Source organism: Rhinatrema bivittatum, chromosome 3 (assembly GCF_901001135.1).
Source record: "Rhinatrema bivittatum chromosome 3, aRhiBiv1.1, whole genome shotgun sequence".
In the NCBI taxonomy this organism is placed as follows: Eukaryota; Metazoa; Chordata; class Amphibia; order Gymnophiona; family Rhinatrematidae; genus Rhinatrema; species Rhinatrema bivittatum.
Genome location: NC_042617.1, coordinates 563,420,610 through 563,439,256, shown reverse-complemented (window position 1 = coordinate 563,439,256; position 18,647 = coordinate 563,420,610). Strand labels below are relative to the sequence as shown.

The window sequence follows — 18,647 nt, the reverse complement described above, 5'->3', positions numbered from 1 at the left end:
AGGTCAAAGGCCTAAGCATAACTCCCCATAAGATGTTGCCCTTGAACCTCCTATAACAATATATTCCATGGCCTCCTGCAGGAAGTTGTTAAACAAATCTAGTCCAATATTGGACAAATATACTCCAATAAACCCAGCACCAGTCATGAAAACTATGGGTGCTGCCCTATGAGCACAGCCAGGAGCCAGTCTGCCAGTTCACTTTCTTAAGGCATCCTCCCCATAACAGCTGCTCCCTCAAAGAAAGCCATGCAATAATATTTGATCAACAAAGGATTGCATGTGGAAGACAAGACAGAAGCGTTAAAAAGTCCTCCCATGCTGCATCGATAAGCTGCCTATAAGACTATAAGAACATGCCATGCTGGGTCAGACCAAGGGTCCATCAAGCCCAGCATCCTGTTTCCAACAGAGGCCAAACCAGGCCACAAGAACCTGGCAAGTACCCAAACACTAAGAAGATCCCATGCTACTGATGCCAGTAATAGCAGAGGCCATTCCCTAAATCAACTTGATTAATAGCAGTTAATGGACTTCTCAAAGAACATATCCAAACATTTTTTAAACCCAGATATACTAACTGCACCAACCACATCCTCTAGCAATAAATTCCAGAGCTTAATTGTGCATTGAGTGAAAAAGAATTTTCTCCAATTAGTCTTAAATGTGCTACTTGCTAACTTCATGGAGTGCCCCCCTAGTCCTTCTATTATCTGAAAGTGTAAATAACCGATTCACATCTACTCATTCAAGAACTCTCATTATTTTAAAGACCTCAGCCGTCTCTTCTCCAAGCTGAACAGCCCTAACCTCTTCAGCCTTTCCTCATAGGGGAGTTGTTCCATCCCTTTTATCATTTTGGTCGCCCTTCTCTGTACCTTCTCCATCGCAACTATATCTTTTTTGAGATGTGGCGACAAGAATTGTACACAGTACTCAAGGTATAGTCTCACCATGGAGCGATACAGAGGCATTATGACATTTTCTGTTTTGTTAACCATTCCTTTCTTAATAATTCCTAACATTGTTTGCTTTTTTGACTGCCGCAGCACACTGAGCTGATGATTTCAATGTATTATTCACTATGATGCCTAGATATTTTTCCTGGGTGGTAATTCCTAAAATGGACCCTAGCAATGCGTAACTAAAGCATGGGCTATTTTTCCCTATATGCATCTCCTTGCACTTGCCCACATTAAATTTCATCTGCCATTTGGATGCCCAATCTTCCAGTCTGGTAAAGTCCTCCTGCAATTTATCACAATCTGCTTGTGATTTAACTACTCTGAATTAATGTTGTATCATCTGCAAATCTGATTACTTCATTCATCGTATTCCTTTCCAGATTATTTATAAATACACTGAAAAGCACCGGTCCAAGTACAGATCTCTGAGGCACTCCACTGTTTATCCTTTTTCACTGAGAAAATTGACCATTTAATCCTACTCTCTGTTTCCTGTCTTTTAACCAGTTTGTGATCCACGAAAGGCCATTGCCTCCTATCCCATGAATTTTTAGATTTCTTAGAAGCTTCTCATGAGGGAATTTGTCAAATGCCTTCTGGAAATCCAAATACACTACATCTACCAGTTCACCTTTATCCACATGTTTATTAACCCCTTCAAAAAATATGAGCAAATTTGTGAGGCAAGACTTTCCTTCCCCCATGCTGACTGTATTCCATTAAACCATGTCTTTTCATATGTTCTGTGATTTTGATCTTTAGAATAGTTTCCACTATTTTTCCTGGCACTGAAGTCAGGATCACTAGTCTATAGTTTACCGGATTGTCCCAGAGTCCTTTTTAATTATTGGGGTAACATTGGCCACCCTCCAGTCTTCAGATACAATGATGATTTTAATGATAGGTTACAAATTTTAACTAACAGATCTGAAATTTCATTTTTGAATTCTTTCAGAACCCTGGGATGCATACCATCTGGTCCAGGTGATTTTATTTATTTATTTATTTAACTTCTTTTACTATACCGACACTCAAGACCAGGTCTTATCGTACCGGTTTACATTAGAACAAGGGGAAAAATCAATTAACGTATAAGTGGAAAAGAGAAGTTACATTAAAACAGGGAGAGTAAAAACATGGATGTCGGAAGATAGGACAGAATTAAGTAATTGAACAATAAGTTAACAAAATTACAAACTATAAATTAACATAAAACAATAAATTAATAATACAAAAAACATGGATTATAATCAGCGGAAATATACATGGAAATATATATATATGGAATATATACAGCTGGAATATACATGTTATGTCAGATGGGAGGAGTGGCGGGGGTGAGGGAAAAGGGTGGGTTGAGGTTGCGAGTGGAAAAGGGAAAAAAGAGAAAAAAGTTTGGGAGTGCGGGGAGGGAGAAGGGTGGGTTGGAGGGTGAGAGAGAGTTGGTTAATATGGAATCCTTCAACGATAGGCTTGTGTGAACAGCCAGGTTTTAAGTTTTTTTCTGAAGGTTAAATGGCATTGTTCCTGGCGTAAGTCTTGAGGAAGCGAATTCCAATGTAGGGGACCTGCTGTTGAAAAAGCTCGCTTGTGGATGGAGTTGTGAACTGATGATTTGTTGGGAGGGGCCTTGAGCTTACTTTTGTAGGCAGTTCTTATTGGTCTTGAAGATGTAAGTAGTTCCAGAGGGAAGGTGAGTTGGAGAGAGGATTGTTGGTAGACCGATTTGTGGATGATAGTGAGAGCTTTGAACAGTATTCTATGTTGAATAGGAAGCCAATGTAAGATTTTTAGGATAGGTGTGATGTGGTCCTTGCGCCGTGTGTTTGTAAGGATCCTGGCTGCTGCGTTTTGCAGCATCTGTAGAGGTTTGGTCGAAGAGGCGGGGAGACCGAGTAGAAGAGCGTTGCAATAGTCAATCTTTGAAAACAGTATTGCTTGAAGCACAGAACGGAAATCCTGGAAGTGTAAGAGCGGTCTTAGATGCTTCAGGACCTGTAGCTTGAAGAAACATTCTTTAGTTGTAGCGTTAATGAATTTTTTGAAATTCATTCTGGAGTCAAGGGTGGCCCCAAGGTCTCTGACATGGCTTGCTAGTGGGGTTATTGTGTTATTAGTGAAGGGGTGGTTATCGCTAGGGGAGATAACCAGGAGTTCCGTTTTGGACGTATTTAGGACCAGGTTGAGATTCGTGAGAAGCTGGTTGATGGCATGTAGGCAGTCGTTCCAGAAATTTAGAGTTGAGGAGATGGGGTCCGAGATGGGGATTATGATTTGCACATCGTCTGCGTATATAAAATGGATGAGGTTGAGGCTATTGAGCAGCTGGCATAAAGGAAGTAGGTATATGTTAAACAGGGTAGGGGACAGAGAAGAGCCCTGTGGTACTCCTTGTTTTGATGGGACGGGGTGGGATTCTTTGTCGTTTATTTTAACTTTGTAGTGCCTGTTGTTCAGAAAGGATTTAAACCAGAGCAGTGCAGAGCCAGAGATGCCTATTTCCATTAGACGGCTGATGAGGATGTCGTGATTTACCGTGTCAAACGCCGCAGAAATATCGAGTAGGGCTAGGAGGTAAGATTGTCCCTTGTCAAGGCCCATCAGGATGGTGTCCGTTAAAGAAAGAAGGAGGGATTCTGTGTTTAGGCGTTTCCTGAAACCGAATTGAGAAGGGTATAAGATATTGTGGGAGTCCAAGTAGTCGGTGAGACGGAAGTTGACAAGTTTTTCCATTATTTTAGCTATAAAAGGTAGGTTTGCGATGGGGCGGAAATTTGCTGGGTTGGCTGGGTCCAGATTGGGTTTTTTTAGTAAGGGTTTCAGCGAAGCAATTTTTAAGGAGTCAGGGACAGATCCTTGATTGAGGGAACAATTTATGATGTCTGCCAGAGATCTGGCAATGGTGTTGGGAATGGTGAGGAGAAGTTTGGTTGGTATTTGGTCTAGAGGGTGAGATGAGGGTTTCATTTTCTTGATAATCGATTCTATTTCCAGGGATGATGTAGGTTCAAGAGATACTAGCGTCTGTTTAAGAATAGTAGAGGATGGATTTTGGCTAGGAGTTTGGCTGGGGGGTTGTAAGGCTATTGAAGATTTGTTGGATGTTGCCAGTGGGCCAAGTAGGTTTTTGACTTTGTTGTCAAAGAAAATCGCCAACTCTGTAGATTTGTTTTGGGCTTCTTCTTCTGAGAAGGTAGGGGAAGTGGGAGTGGTGAGGGCTGCCACATATGAGAAGAGCGTTTTCGGGTCGTATAGGAAACCGTGTATTTTTTTGGCATAAAAATCTCGTTTGGTGCGGGTGATCGATGTTCTGTAGAAGCTCATTGCTGTTTTGTAAGTAGCCAATGATGTGGGGGAGGGGTCTTTCCGCCAGCGTAGTTCCTTGTGTTGTAGGTCTTGTTTGAGTTTTCTTAATTCCGTAGAGAACCAGGGTTTTTTGTTCGAGCGTGCTGGGTTGATAATTTTTGAGGATAATGGGCAAATTGAGTTTGCTACTGCGTGTGTGATTGTTTGCCAGGAATTAATTGCGGTATCAGCATCTGTGAAGTCCAGTTTGGATAGGTCTTTGGCAAGGCTGTTGTTGAGTGCGTCCATTGAACAAGGTTTCCTGAATTGGATGGAGGATTTGGAAGCAACAGGGGTCTGTTTTTGATTAATGGCTAGTTTTGTAACTATCAACGAGTGGTCTGACCAGGGGATGGGGGAGCAGGTACTTTTTAGTTTGTCAATCTGGTCTATTATATTTAGTTTGCTACTATTAAATTTATTTACTATTATATTTAGTTTGCTACTATTAAATTTAGTTTGCTACTTTTTAGTTTGTCAATCTGGTCTATTATATCTTCCAGGTTCACAGTGATTTGGTTTAGTTCGTCTGAGTCATCACCACTGAATACCATCTCCGGAACTGGTATCTCCCCAACATCCTCATTAGTAAACACAGAAGCAAATAATTCATGTAGTCTTTCTGCAATGGCCTTATCTTCTCTATGAGCCCCTTTAACCCCTTGGTCATCTAATGATCCAACAGACTCCCTCACAGGTTTCTTGCTTCAGGTATATTTTAAAAAGTTTTATTATGAGTTTTTGCCTCTACGGCCAATTTAATTTCAAATTCTGTCTTAGCTTGTCTTATCAATGTTTTACACTTAACTTGACAATACTTATAATTTTTCTATTTCCTTCAGATAGATCCATCTTCAAATTTTTGAAGGATGTTTTTCTGGCTAAAATAGCCTCTTTCACCTCACCTTTTAACCATGCTGATAATCGTTTTGCCTTCCCTTCCACCTTTCTTAATGTATGGAATACATCTGGACTGTGTTTCTATGATTGTATTTTTAAACAATGTCCAAGCCTGTTGAACACTTTTAACCTTTGCAGCTGCACCTTTCAGTTTTTTCTATTTTCCTCATTTTATTGTATTAACACAACTTTATGATCAAGTCTCAGGTATTTTTTTAATAAAAAAAGGAAGCACATTTTTCTCATTTTTAAGTTTCTATTACTGAAAATCCACCCTAGCCCCAAATGTTTTGTGATAATATGAAATGAAAAACCACAAGAGAATAATATACAGGCAGAAACTGGCCCTAGTTAACATTCTAACAAAGAGAACCACATGAATATACATATAAAAATTACAATTAAAAACAAATTTTATTTTGTAATTACATGCCATATGGAATAAAAATAAAAACTACATAATTTGGACAGTTTTTAAATATAACTTCTATGTACACTGACATAAAGACTATAAAGAAAAGAGAAAAGGAACCAAATTTTATTCTCTCAGACTTATTAAAACATTGATCGATTATTTTTTAATTTTTTTAAATATTTTCTTGTAGATGAAATAGTTTTCTCTTACTGAGTAAAAAAAAATACCCATTTCCTTTATGACAAAATACACACCCTGTAGCTGTTTAAAGTCAACCTGTCACACATTCTTTGTATAGCATTATCACGCTTGGCTGAATAAGTACCTTGGTCATATAGTTTTCTCTAAGGTTGCCTATTGGTAGCTCCTATGATGCAAAGTAAAACAGCAGTCAATTTTACCCTTAAGTGCATGGTTTACAAAAGCAAAAAGTGCAAGACTGTATACTCATGCTCAGTAGCAACAACAGTGACTTGTCTGTTTGAGTGAGAGACAGAGATGGTAATGGAAAAACAAAGACATATTCAAGTCACCACCAATAATAAAATATGTTTTCTCAAAAACAAAAAATGAGAGTAAACATGCCATTATTTTTTATCTGCTCTGGAACGAGCAAAAATCAAAGACTGTAAAACCATCATTTGATTTTTCAAACAATCTGATAAGGCTAAGAAAACAAATCCTCCATGGTTATAAAACAGCAATTTACAGAATGTAAAGGATTTTATGTTTTGGTTTTTTTTTACCATGAACAAACCTAGAATGAAGCAAAATCAATTTTGCAGCATTGCTTAACACAATGGCCTAATTTATTTGTTGCACAATTTTCTTGTGCAAAAAAAACCAAACCCCTAAAAATAAAATCCTTAAATATTTTCCAGTATAATCATAGGTGCTTTTGTGAAATAAAACCCGTTTTTTCCTTCTTTCAATTTTCACATTTTAAAACCTGCTTTGAAACAAAACGCAAGAGAACAAACAGGCTTAAAATGTATAGAATCTACACATAGGAGATACACAGAAGAGAACCTGAAACGGACTATATTTCTGTCCTTATAAATGGAGTTCTTTACAATAGCATTTAAATCAATCTGTTTAAATAATGACAACTCATTTGCCCTATTCATAGGGCAATAAGGGTTTATTTTCAAGTATTAATCAGGAAGATTTTAAGAGTCTCTAGCCAATTTCACATGATAGCCTTTACATTTGAATATCCATCTTGACCTGGTCTTTTCTTCCTTATCAAGTCCAGAGCTACCTTATTCAAATATATTTAATTTTTTTGTAATTGAAACTGCAGAACATATTGATTTGCTAAAAGCAGCCTGTTGGTAAAAGCCATTTTATGTAATGCACACTAACCATAATTTTTGTCACTGAAAAACTATTTTAGAAAGATAATCCACTCTGTTCCTATTGTTTCTTCAGATGGTTTCATTAAAGGTCTTTCAGAAAGATAAAATTCAGAAATCTGTAGGAAAACACACACTCCTTTGTAGCTGGGATGAACTCCATCTGCTGTAAGGATGTTTACTAACTTTGCCTTTGGTTCTTCAGAAGAATGTCTCATATAACTTCTAGAATAAAAGCAGCAAAAGAGAAGACAAATCAGAACTATATATGATCATTACCTAAAAGCAAGTTTAAAGTAAACCGCCTTTTCTGCAAAAGGTCAAAGAAATAGCATATGGATACAGCACAGTCAGCTCTGATCAACCCATTCATAACCCAATTATCAAAAGTTCATTTTAACTTATTCATGCAGAATTCCAGTTACTAGGCCTATAGAGAAGCATTAGTATGATGTACGAGAGAAGATAACCTACTGCTCCAGATAAGCACTTTCTCACAGAAGGAAGGACTATAGTCTACCATACCAGTTGGCTCTGTGGCCTCCAGTCAGATCTGGTTTTCAAGATACATTTTCTATATATTTGTTGTGAATATTTGCACATTGATCACATAGTTACTTTACATATTTTGGCTAATCTGAAAATATATCTGTTTGAGGGCCAGAGGTAGGGACCAGAGTTAGGGAAAAATGTACGGAAGAGACAGAAGCTACATGAGATATTCACCTCCAAGATTGGAATTTTGAAATATATACTAAAACCTGGCACTGCAGTTTCCATTATGATCCAATACTAGAAGTGAGCAAATATTATATCCAGCCCTTAGGATTTTTCAATTTGACCCATGAAGGTGAGTCAGGTTGTGGGTCCATGATGGCGACAGTATGTTACTTCTGGTAGGAAATGATGTTGCCACTAGGCCCCTCCCTTTAACTTCAGAGGAGACTCTCATTGACCCTACTAACCAGACCAGGCTCCCACTGGGGCACTTGGTCCCAGAAGTCTGCCCAACCTTGTCCCCTAGCAATGTACCCTCAATTATACCACAAACTGATGGCGACCATACAAATATAAAATGGCTAAAAAGATAGAGGAGTTCAGTGAGAAAAAATAAAACTACAAGAAAATTCTAAAAATACATGATAAACTTCATGGATATGGTACAAATCTCACATCATGCTTTGCTTATATTCAATATTCCTTTAAATAGGATGTCTTCCTACTGGTAAATATTACCAAGGCAATACTCGGTTCACTTCTCATGCTGGAACCTGAAAAAGCATATATGCTGGAAACATCACTTAAATTGTTTTAGGACATTTAGTTAATATAGGCAGAACACATAATTAGCTTTTCAGACCAAAATATTACTGCCCAGAAAAATAAAGGGCCTTCATCCACAAAGACAACGTTGTCAGGAAATAATCAATCAGTTTCTTCCTCCAGGTTATTGCTGCATAAATTATGCCCTCAATTCTGGGTGCTTTATCTTCTTGATGGGATCTTACATGAGCCATATCATTTTCTCGATCATGCATTATGACAATTCAGATTCCACTTCTCTTCACTGATGATCTTTCTATGTTAAGTCCATCAAAGTACAAATTTCAGTCTAAGGCACACTTACCTGCTGTTTGCTGTGTTTGCACGCTATCTACTTGAGGCAAAGGGCCTAGAGTTCCTGTCTCTTCAAAGGCTATAACTGGATTCAAATTAATTGGAGGGTTATTACTTCCACCAGTACCGAGGGACTCTAATCTGGATGGTTTAGATTCAACAGGTAAGTTGATGATTTCTTCGAAACTATCATTCTGCACAGATACTCCATTCTCATTTGCTTGTTTTTCTGTATTGAGGGTACTGAAAGACATTTAAAATGGACTATTGAAAAACGAAATACATACAACTTATTTCACAGGTGTTCTTTACAGGCTAAACTACAAATTACACAACTTTATTAGTCCTTTCTATAATATACTCCTAAATAAACAACAGAGGACTATAGAGTATAATGTACACTGATGTCCAGTATCACTTGTATGAGCTAAAACCATACATTGGTTATAGCTTCAATATTTATGTAGACCATTTTAAATGTTTATAGATTTTCAATTGCAAGAGTTCCCAACTCGGTGGTATTCATGTGATATAAATTTTTTATCATTAAAATTATTTGTGAACGTCTTTCTTGTGATGTATGAATTGTCTAAGGATTGCTCTCTCCCACACGGTCACCCCAGATCACATATTACTATCCAAAAGGTTATTTTATACTTATCTAGTCTCCAAGTTGGATGTCATCATCTCATTTTGAAACCATACAACTTCTGCGAAAATGGAGCTGTCTACCTGACACTGCCAGTGTTTCGACGAAAACCATCTTCTTCAGGGACTAGGCGAGATTTATGACATCTTGTGCTCCCCTCCTGACATGACTTTACCCAGGCCCTCCTCAGGCTGGTTAGAACCAGGCTTAGTAAAATCAGACAAAGGTAATTCTCCCTGAGCCTCTAAGTAGTGTTGGCACAAGTTAGAGGGAACGCCAGGCTGAGATGCCCGAATATGACAAGCAGCACAGAGGGAAAGGCGCTTAGGTTTCTTAGCTGTAGGCGCTATCAGTCTGTCAGTACGCTTAACAGGCGACTGAAAGGTATGCGTCCAGCTGAATTTGTGCTGTAGAATATGTGTCCAAAATTTAAGCGTCCAGAACTTAGGCATTCCAAACTTAAGCACAAAACCCTGTGCTTGATGAGTGCCCAAATAACTGAGCACCCTCAGTGCAGCCCAAATTGTGCATACAGGTAAGCGCGCTTAACAGACACTGCTACTACCTGGATGCCCAAGCAGGTGCCTAACTAAGCATCCAAAAATTGTATACAATTTGGAAGTACAGCTGGATGCACTCGCATAATCTGACGATCCTGAAGAGGGCAGTCTAACACTCATGAAAAAAATGTGTGAAAACACCATCATGGCCTACCATGCAATGCACAGAGAAAAGCCCAAGAGTGGGGCCTAGCCAAAAAGGGCTGCTTAACTCGGCAGGCTGCCCATCTTCCTTAACCTCCCTTGGGGGTGGGAACGAACATTGGATCGGCGCGCCAAATATGGAGACCAGAGGAAGGAGGAAGCCCTGAAAAAAACCCTCTCTCTCTATTCTGTTTTTTTTAAGCTTTATCTGAGCTCAGCCAGTCCCAGCTGAGTACAGATACAGTCTCCAGCTGCAGAGGGAGAGGGCATATACCGTCACACCACCATGCTCAGTTTCCTGTACTTGCTGCCTTTCAGCTGTTTGAACAGCTAAGTCCTCACCAGCTGAAAAACCAGGTACCAGACCAAGGCACTCATCTGAGGGACCATGGAAATCACTTCAGGAATTCTCAACTGGACGAGGGACCATTTGGTATCACTGCAGGAGAGCAGGGTGAATTAAATTGCCTTCTTTCTTCTTCTTATAAAACTTGAAGCAATTCCCAGTAGGGAGATGCATGTCCACCATCTACTGGAGACGGAGAATACTGGCAGGCTGATGTCACTGCAGAAGTATATATACTGTGATGTCAGCTTTGCTCCATATCCATCTGCTGGCAGAGGTGCATAACCCACTGCTTCTGAATTAATATGTCTGGACACTAAGAAATCCTGTTTCCAATAGAGGCCAAACCAGGTCACAAGAACCTGGCAAGTACCCAAACACCAAGAAGATCCCATCCTACTGATGCAATTAATAGCAGTGGCTATTAGCTAAGTAAACTTGATTAATAGCAGTTAATGGACTTCTCCTGCAAGAACTTATCCAAACCTTTTTTGAACCCAGCTACACTAACTGCACTAAACACGTCCTCCGGCAACAAATTCCAGAGCTTAATTGTGCATTGAGTGAAAAAGAATTTTCTCCAATTAGTCTTAAATGTGCTACTTGCTAATTTCATGGAATTCCCCCGGTCCTTCTATTATCTGACAGTATAAATAACCGATTCACATCTACTCGTTCAAGGCCTTTCATGATCTTAAAGACCTCTATCATATCCCCCCTCAGCCGTCTCTTCTCCAAGCTGAAAAGTCCTAACCTCTTCAGCCTTTCCTCATAGGGGAGCAGTTCCATTCCTTTTATCATTTTGGTTGCCCTTCTCTGTACTTTCTCCATCCCAACTATATCTTTTTTGAGATGCGTCGACCAGAATTGTACACAGTATTCAAGGTGCGGTCTCACCATGGAGCGATACAGTGGCATTATGACATGTTCCGTTTTATTTACCATTCCCTTCAATTCCTAACATTCTGTTTGCTTTTTTGACTGCTGCAGCACACTGAGCCGACAATTTTAAAGTATATGCAACACCTTGCACTTGTCCACATTAAATTTCATTACTTGAAACAAAAATGAAAATGAGACAAATATATTTGAAATAGAAAATAAAACCTTTAAGAAAATAAACCACTAGACATAATGGGGTAGATTTTAAAAGAAGCGCGATCAGCCTACTTTTGCTTGCGCATCAGACTCAAGCAAAAGTACGCTGGATTTTAGTAGATACGCGCGGAGCCGCGCGTATCCACTAAAATCCTGGATCGGCGCGCGCAAGGCTATCGATTTTGTATAGCCTGCGCGCGCCGAGCCGCGCTGCCTCCCCCCGTTCCCTCCAAGGCCGCTCCGAAATCGGAGCGGCCTCGGAGGGAACTTTCCTTTGCCCTCCCCTCACCTTACCCTCCCTTCCCCTACCTAACCCACCCACCCGGCCCTGTCTACACCCCCCCCTTACCTTTGTCGGGGGATTTACGCCTCCCGGAGGGAGACGTAAATCCCCGCGCGCCAGCGGGCCTGCTGCGCGCCGGGCCGCGACCTGGGGGCGGGTACGGAGGGCGCGGCCACGCCCCCGGGCCGTAGCCACGCCCCGTACCCGCCCCCAAAACGCTGCCGACACGCCCCCGCAACGCCGCGCGCTCCGGCCCCGCCCCCCGACACGCGCCCCTCCGAGAACCCCGGGACGTACGCGAGTCCCGGGGCTCTGCGCGCGCCGGGAGGCCTATGTAAAATAGGCTTCCCGGCGCGCAGGGCCCTGCTCGCGTAAATCCGCCCGGTTTTGGGCGGATTTACGCGAGCAGGGCTCTGAAAATCCGCCCCAATGAGCGCAAGCCTGCAGATACTTATTCCCTTCAAAACTATGTGATGGTGTTGCATTCTATGGCTCTGGAAGTGCCTCCACTCAATGTGAGTAAAGGTATGACTGTTATGGGACAATGCATGTATCTGTACCCATAGGGAAGTCAATATGCTTTGTTTCTATGATGCAGACAAAAGGTTCAAATGAGCAGCTGGAACAATTTAGGCAATCATTCAAAAATAAAAAGAGAAACTATTAAAATATCTAAATGATCAAAAACCTAAAAAAATTAGGCAGAGAGATTGCAATATAGGTATACACTGAGACAGAAGACTGAAGATGGGATCCTTCTAGGTTAAGTGCCATGAAAGAAACTGAGGCACCTAGTCTAGGAGAAAGCATCATTTGGGTTGGATTTGAAAACTTGTTGATGTTTCCTTTGGTGGAGTATGTGCTCAATGTCAAATGACCCATATGTGAGTTGTTATAAATATATTCAATACTGAAGAAATGTAAAATCCAGGCAGAATTAATGAACACCAAGCATGAGCTAAACGTATTCAAGAAGAAAATAAGCACAGAATTTATGCTATAATTCAGTATATTCTCCTAAAAAATCCTCACCTGTCTACAGTTACTACTGGGTGATGAGTCATGAGCATTTGGGCAGGGGTTGCTGGTTCTCCATTACGAGGGACTTCTCTTGTGTACTGGAGCTGTGATTCCTGCTCTGACTGTAACGAAGATGGTGGGGTATCTACAATAATAAAAATAAATTATACCTATATAATACTTACAAACACAGATTTAGCAGAGCAAAAAAAATGTACTGAAAAGTTCTTGACAGCCATGGATTACACAATCCTCTCATTTATTATCTCTTTCTTCAGTTCTTTTTCTTATTACAGTACTTTGTGTGGTAACAAAATATAGAAAGTGCTGATAGTCAGGAACATACATAAAAATAAACTTTAATTTATTTTATGGTTTATGGTTTTTATTGTTTTCTATACTGTCACATTGGCGTAGCCTTCACAACGGTTTACAATCGAAATACAATAAGGAATATACATTTAGTACCTGAATTTTAACATGTATTGTATACCCCATGACTGATATTGTACATTTGTTTTCCCAGAATACAGAAAATACCACTTTACACAAGATTTTACTTTCTAGCCAATGAATAAAGACACAATTCAAAATTTAACAAAATATTCCCAGCAAGAGGGTTTTTGGGCCATGAGTTTTCCCCTATTCTTTGGGCTTCCAGTTAAACCGAACCAGTTCCCATTGGGTTACCACATCATGAGCCTTCATTCACAGCTTATTTGAGTTTTTTCCCCCTATTTTATATCCTTTTCCCACCTTAGCCCAGCCATTTCAGTGACAGTCCTTAGCTTAGGCACTTCAGATTGCGCCCTCTGACCGGAACCTGCCTAAAATGGCCTCTAAGTCACCGTTGACTGAGACTCCCGCACTCCCAACCCAGAGGTTATGAACGCTGCCTGCTACAGCATCCCCAGTTGGACCGAGGAATGGAAGCCCAGCTCTGGAATCGAACCCAGGTCTTCTTTATGGCACTCCAAACACTTGCCACTAAGCCACAGAACTGACTCAACCCAGTAAGAGATTTAACATTTATTTTCACTTAAAAAAAAAAAGCCTTCCCAAATGAAGAGACCATAGGTATCGGTGTCGCCTATAGTGAGGTAAAGAATGGATATAACTAGTGGCTTTCCAAGAGAAACAAAATATGATACTCAATAAAGGCATCAAGGCCATCTAAGTCTGCCTATTTTCCCAAGCTACAGCAATCCAGACTATTCATATCTTGCTTTAACTTTTCTTCAAAATTGCAAAGAATCTTCAGTTTTTATTCCACGCTTTCTTGAATTCCGTTGCTGATTTTATTCCTACCACTTCTTGCAATATTCTATGCATATTACATTCTGTGAAGAGATAATTCTTTAACTTGCTGTTAAAAATCTACAGACCCTTAAGCTTTATATAATAACCACTTGCTGTAAATTTCCTTTTCCCCAAAACCTGCACCCCCCCCCCCAAAAAAAAAAAATCAAATTTCCCTTGCCTCATTCACATTGTTCATATCTTTTCGGCATTTGAACGGATCTATTCTAGCCCCCTCACTCTTCTCTCTTCCATGGCATACACATGCAGTGGCTCTTGCATGAGAAGTGTCCAGCAGCGCTCCAATAAACTCCAGTTCAGACGGCAGACTCAAGTGGGAGTAGTTATGAACTTTAATAACTTCAACACCAGGATAGTTTTGCACACTGATTCTGTGGCATCCACCCTAAATATGCTTTTGACTCCCTAATTATCCAAACAGGGAAAGGCACGTACCACCACTACGGCGAGCCATTTGGTAAAGAAAGATGGGGCTGATGTTAGGCCGGAAGGCAGCACGTGGCACTGCAATAATCAAAGCAAACTACAAGGTGAATTTTAAAAGCCAGGCGTGCACATAAATTAGGGGACGTGTGAATGGGTTAAGCTGGTGCGTGCCAAGCAGATTATAAAAGCCGCCTGGATATCTGCATATCTCCTGCAGCGTGCACACCTTGGAACTTCTCAAAAAAGGAAGGGGGCATGAGCGGTACATGGGCGCTTTGAGACTTGAGCCAGTCGTTTGTGCGTAAATTCTTGCGCGGTCCGACGCGCACCAAGGTCCCCTGCCGCATAACTTTGCTTCTGCATTGGATGGTGTGTAAGTAAAAAAAACAACAAACAAACCCAACTAAGAAGCTATTTCGGAAGGGTGTAAAGGATCTGGGGTAACTGGGGGGGTGTACAGCCAATTAGACCAGGGGTGTTTGGATGACCTAGTTAACTAGGTGAGCTGGGGAGGAAATGATAAAACGAGAAACGGGATCGGCGCACACCACTTTTAAAATGTCCCTACTTATGTGGTAGAAGCGGCTTTGTTGTGCATGTACTTAAAATTGGGTGCACTTGTGCATGCAGCCAGGCTATTTTATAATGTGCGCATATACACATGTAGAACGTATAAATGTGCGCCTGCGCACTGGTTTTAAAATTCACCTTTGCGTGTGTAATTTTGCTGTGATTATTGCTGCAAACTGTGCACGTAAAAAGTACCTGCAATATTTGTACCAGTACAAGCAGTTTTTTTTTTGCTCCCGTATTCTTTCCTTTTGCCTTTTGGTTTCACGGTCCCACCCTCTGCATTTTCTTCTTTTGTTAATGTAGCTAAAAATGTGTGTGCCCATCATTACTCGTAGCAAGCTTCTCTTTCATTTGCACCCGCTTTCTTAACTGTTTTATCTATTTATCTCTGCATTTCCAGATCATTTTTCCAGCTCTTGTTTCACTAAACCCATTAATGAAAAAGATTATGTGAACATGTATTACTTTTGGGACCAAGAAAATTAGCTAAAGTGAAATTATGTAATATTTCGACACCGGCAGGAGCACCGGCTAGAATACTAAATTAGTTTAAAAGTAAATTCAACAAGTTTTTAAAGAAAATAAAAAAAAGATACTGGTGCATGTAACAATACAGTGATATAAAATGTTCTAATCCAATGATTTTAACCTGGGAACCATATTTGGGGTCATCAAGGAATTTTGATCAGTTCATTGCTGCCTAATTGGATACAGGTGCATTGCATTTTCCCTGGATCATCATTTATTTATTTTTTTTATTTATTTTAAGTTTTTCTATACCGGCATTCGCGATGGGTATCGCATCATGTCGGTTTACAATTAACAAGTGAAGAGGTAACAGGAGGTCATAAATAACAATAAATAACAATAAATAACAATAAATAACATAAATTATAAAGGTAGTAGTAATAGTAAACAATATACAAGTGAAAGTTAAGAGTTGCAGTTACAATAAAACAAGGGAGTAATATAACTTGGAACAGAGAAAAGAAGCAGGGGTTTTAAACTAGATACATATGATACATATATGCATGTATCATGTAGATACATATGATACATATATGCATATATCATGTAGAGAGCTGTTAGGCAATCAAAAAGCTGAACCTGATGAACCTCTGGTATTTCTTTCAACCCAACCAATTACATAATATATGCCTGAAGTTCATTTCATTTCATTTCTTTTGATAAGTTCTCTAAAGATATGCTAAAAAAGTACTATTTAACAAATAGGTAATAGTGGCAATGCTGTTCTTCTCTTTATTTTGAAATTTATCATGCAAGACATAGTCTGTTACGTATTCTCAGGCTATAACTGTGAATTTGTTTAGCTAATTATTTTGCCTAAACTGTTTAGCTAATCATGATGTTCAACTGGTTCCACTGAGAACGTAACTTTTTTTTCAAGCTCTTTTTTTAAACTTAAATTTAAAAAAACAATTTTAATTTGAAGCCTACTTCACAAAACTAAAAACAAGGACTGAAAATTCCAGAGTTCTTTGTAATAAATAGAATTAAATCAGAATATTCCATTGATCATGATGCCAGGTGGTGACTCTACTATAGCTTGTCATCTCTTATAGTTTGGAACTTGTTTAGCTGAAAACTATGTAGTTATTAAATAATACCTGGCTCTTCAGGAGTCTTGGAGATTTCTCCATTTCTCTGAGCATTTGATTGCTACAAAATAAAAAAAAAATAGAGGCATCTGATTAAAAAGATAATTGAAATATAGAATACTACCTAAAGTTCTACAATGATGTGCACCTACCTTATCTGCTGCCTCACTTCGCCTAGTTCTTTTCATAATCTCCTCAAGACGCTAGGAAGAAAAGGGGAAAAATGCTTACTATGTATGATTCCAAGAACAATACTAGTTTGCAAAATTGTATTATCTGGACATCATCAATGGTAGCAAAATGCTTATTTTCTGTCATATGTGAGGGCATTTCTGGGTCAACAGCAGCAATATAAGGAAGTCTGTATATTTATTAAGTCTTGAACATTCATTGTTCTAGTGTAGATTAGACACTGTACTTAGTATATTTGTTTATTGACCTTCTTTCTTTCTAGACGTTCTTGTTCTTCTCTTTGGAAATGTTTTTCACGCTCCAGTCGAATCCGTTCAGCCTCTTCTTGAAGACGTACTTCCTCTTCTTCTTTCTATATAAAAAGACACCATAAGACAAATATATATTTTTGACTTGTAAAAGCGGTTTCATATTTACAGCTATAGCACTTTTTGAGATCTGTATCAACTTCAGCTTAACAGAAGATACCATACAGAAATTTAACACTAACCACATTTTAGTATGGGGACAAGGAAACAATTTCTATTTTTTTTTCTAAGACTCAAGTAGATAAGCATTGAATCCTAATGTTAAAGAGAAGATTTCAAACTAGAGTATCAATTTAAAACCTAAGAGGTAGGTTTTCAAAGGCCTGCGCGTGGCAAAACCGGGAGATATGTGCGTGACTCGGATGCGTGCAGGCCACACGGACTTCAAAAGGCCCGCAGCCACACGCGTATCTCCCAGTAGACGGATAAAAAAGGTTTGCTGAAAAAGGGGCGGGATGAGGGCATGGTCTGGGCAGGCCGGGACTGTAGCATGTAGTCAGTTACGCACACTAGCACGCCGCAATCCCACAACCGTGTCACTTGCTTGTGCTATGGGCTGCATGTAAGTAGAAAAAAAAAAAAGGATAGTTAGCGGGGTTTTAAGGGTCAGGGTTACTAGGGTAAAATGGAGGCTAGTTAGATAGGGGGTTTAGGAAGTCCTCTCTTTTACTGGGGCAAACTGGGAAATAGGCCTAATGCGTCGCCGCACGCATCTACTAAAATCCCCCCCACTTATGTGCTCAGTTTGCACACGTCGATATAAAATCGTGCACGCATGTACGCCCGGGTAGCTGGTTTTATAACGTAGTGCATAATCGCGCATGTGTTATAAAATTGGTGCGTCCATGTGCGTGCGCATGCACGTCACTTTGAAAGTTACCGTTTAAATCTATAAAGCTGTGCAATAATAGGAAGGCAGAAATCTTAGGTCCCTAAACTTCCAAGATGTCTTGCCTATGAAGTTTCACTAAAGATAGTCAGAGTTGGCATAAATGAATGTAAGGCACAGAAACTTTGAATCCTGAAGACATTAACTGTTTCTGCTATAATAATGGACACAGAAAATACTGACATTTTGGAAATGTATTATCTTTCTTCTGCTTATAAGAGACGCTTTGCTTGTATAAGGGGGACTGCTGATTCTTGGTTACTTTAGCAAATAGTGGCTACATTTCCTTTGTGAAAATGTGACTCTGCTAGTTCTTATATATGCCTATAGTAAAGGTACTCTCCTTTTCATTAGGGTGACCCTGCCTCCTTCTGAGTGATTCTGTCTGCAGCATCGTTGATTAAAGAAGCTTTCTTACAAGCGCAGCAGAATCAGAATATTCTTAAATATGAAAATGAACTAATTTCCTTACAACACAGGAAATTAGAGAAAAACACAAGGTAGCAAACAGAATTCCTCACGATAGCCAGAAAAGAAACTGAACTGAAAATTGGAGTGAACAGTTAGCTATTGGTGGTCAAGTGAGTTATAGAAGTTTCTCATTTGGAACCTTAAGATGACCT

The 18,647-nt window shown here is 39.6% G+C and overlaps 1 protein-coding gene across 6 annotated transcripts in view; it reads right to left on the bottom strand.

Moving 5' to 3' along the window:
• Nucleotides 1–5,449: 5,449 nt before the first annotated feature.
• The window catches only part of MAP7 (microtubule associated protein 7), a 297,916-nt gene continuing 284,718 nt past the window's right edge, over nucleotides 5,450–18,647 (bottom strand). For 4 of the 6 annotated variants that reach the window (XM_029596499.1, XM_029596495.1, XM_029596493.1 and 1 more), the window contains exons 13-18: nucleotides 17,075–17,179; nucleotides 16,788–16,838; nucleotides 16,645–16,696; nucleotides 12,710–12,842; nucleotides 8,608–8,840; nucleotides 5,450–7,205 (exon numbers count right to left, since the gene is read on the bottom strand). In XM_029596499.1, the coding sequence (XP_029452359.1) occupies nucleotides 7,195–7,205; nucleotides 8,608–8,840; nucleotides 12,710–12,842; nucleotides 16,645–16,696; nucleotides 16,788–16,838; nucleotides 17,075–17,179 (585 nt within the window). In that variant the 3' untranslated portion in view covers nucleotides 5,450–7,194. The remainder of the gene's footprint in view (nucleotides 7,206–8,607; nucleotides 8,841–12,709; nucleotides 12,843–16,644; nucleotides 16,697–16,787; nucleotides 16,839–17,074; nucleotides 17,180–18,647) is intronic. The other 2 variants (XM_029596494.1, XM_029596496.1) reach the window with 1 other exon arrangement.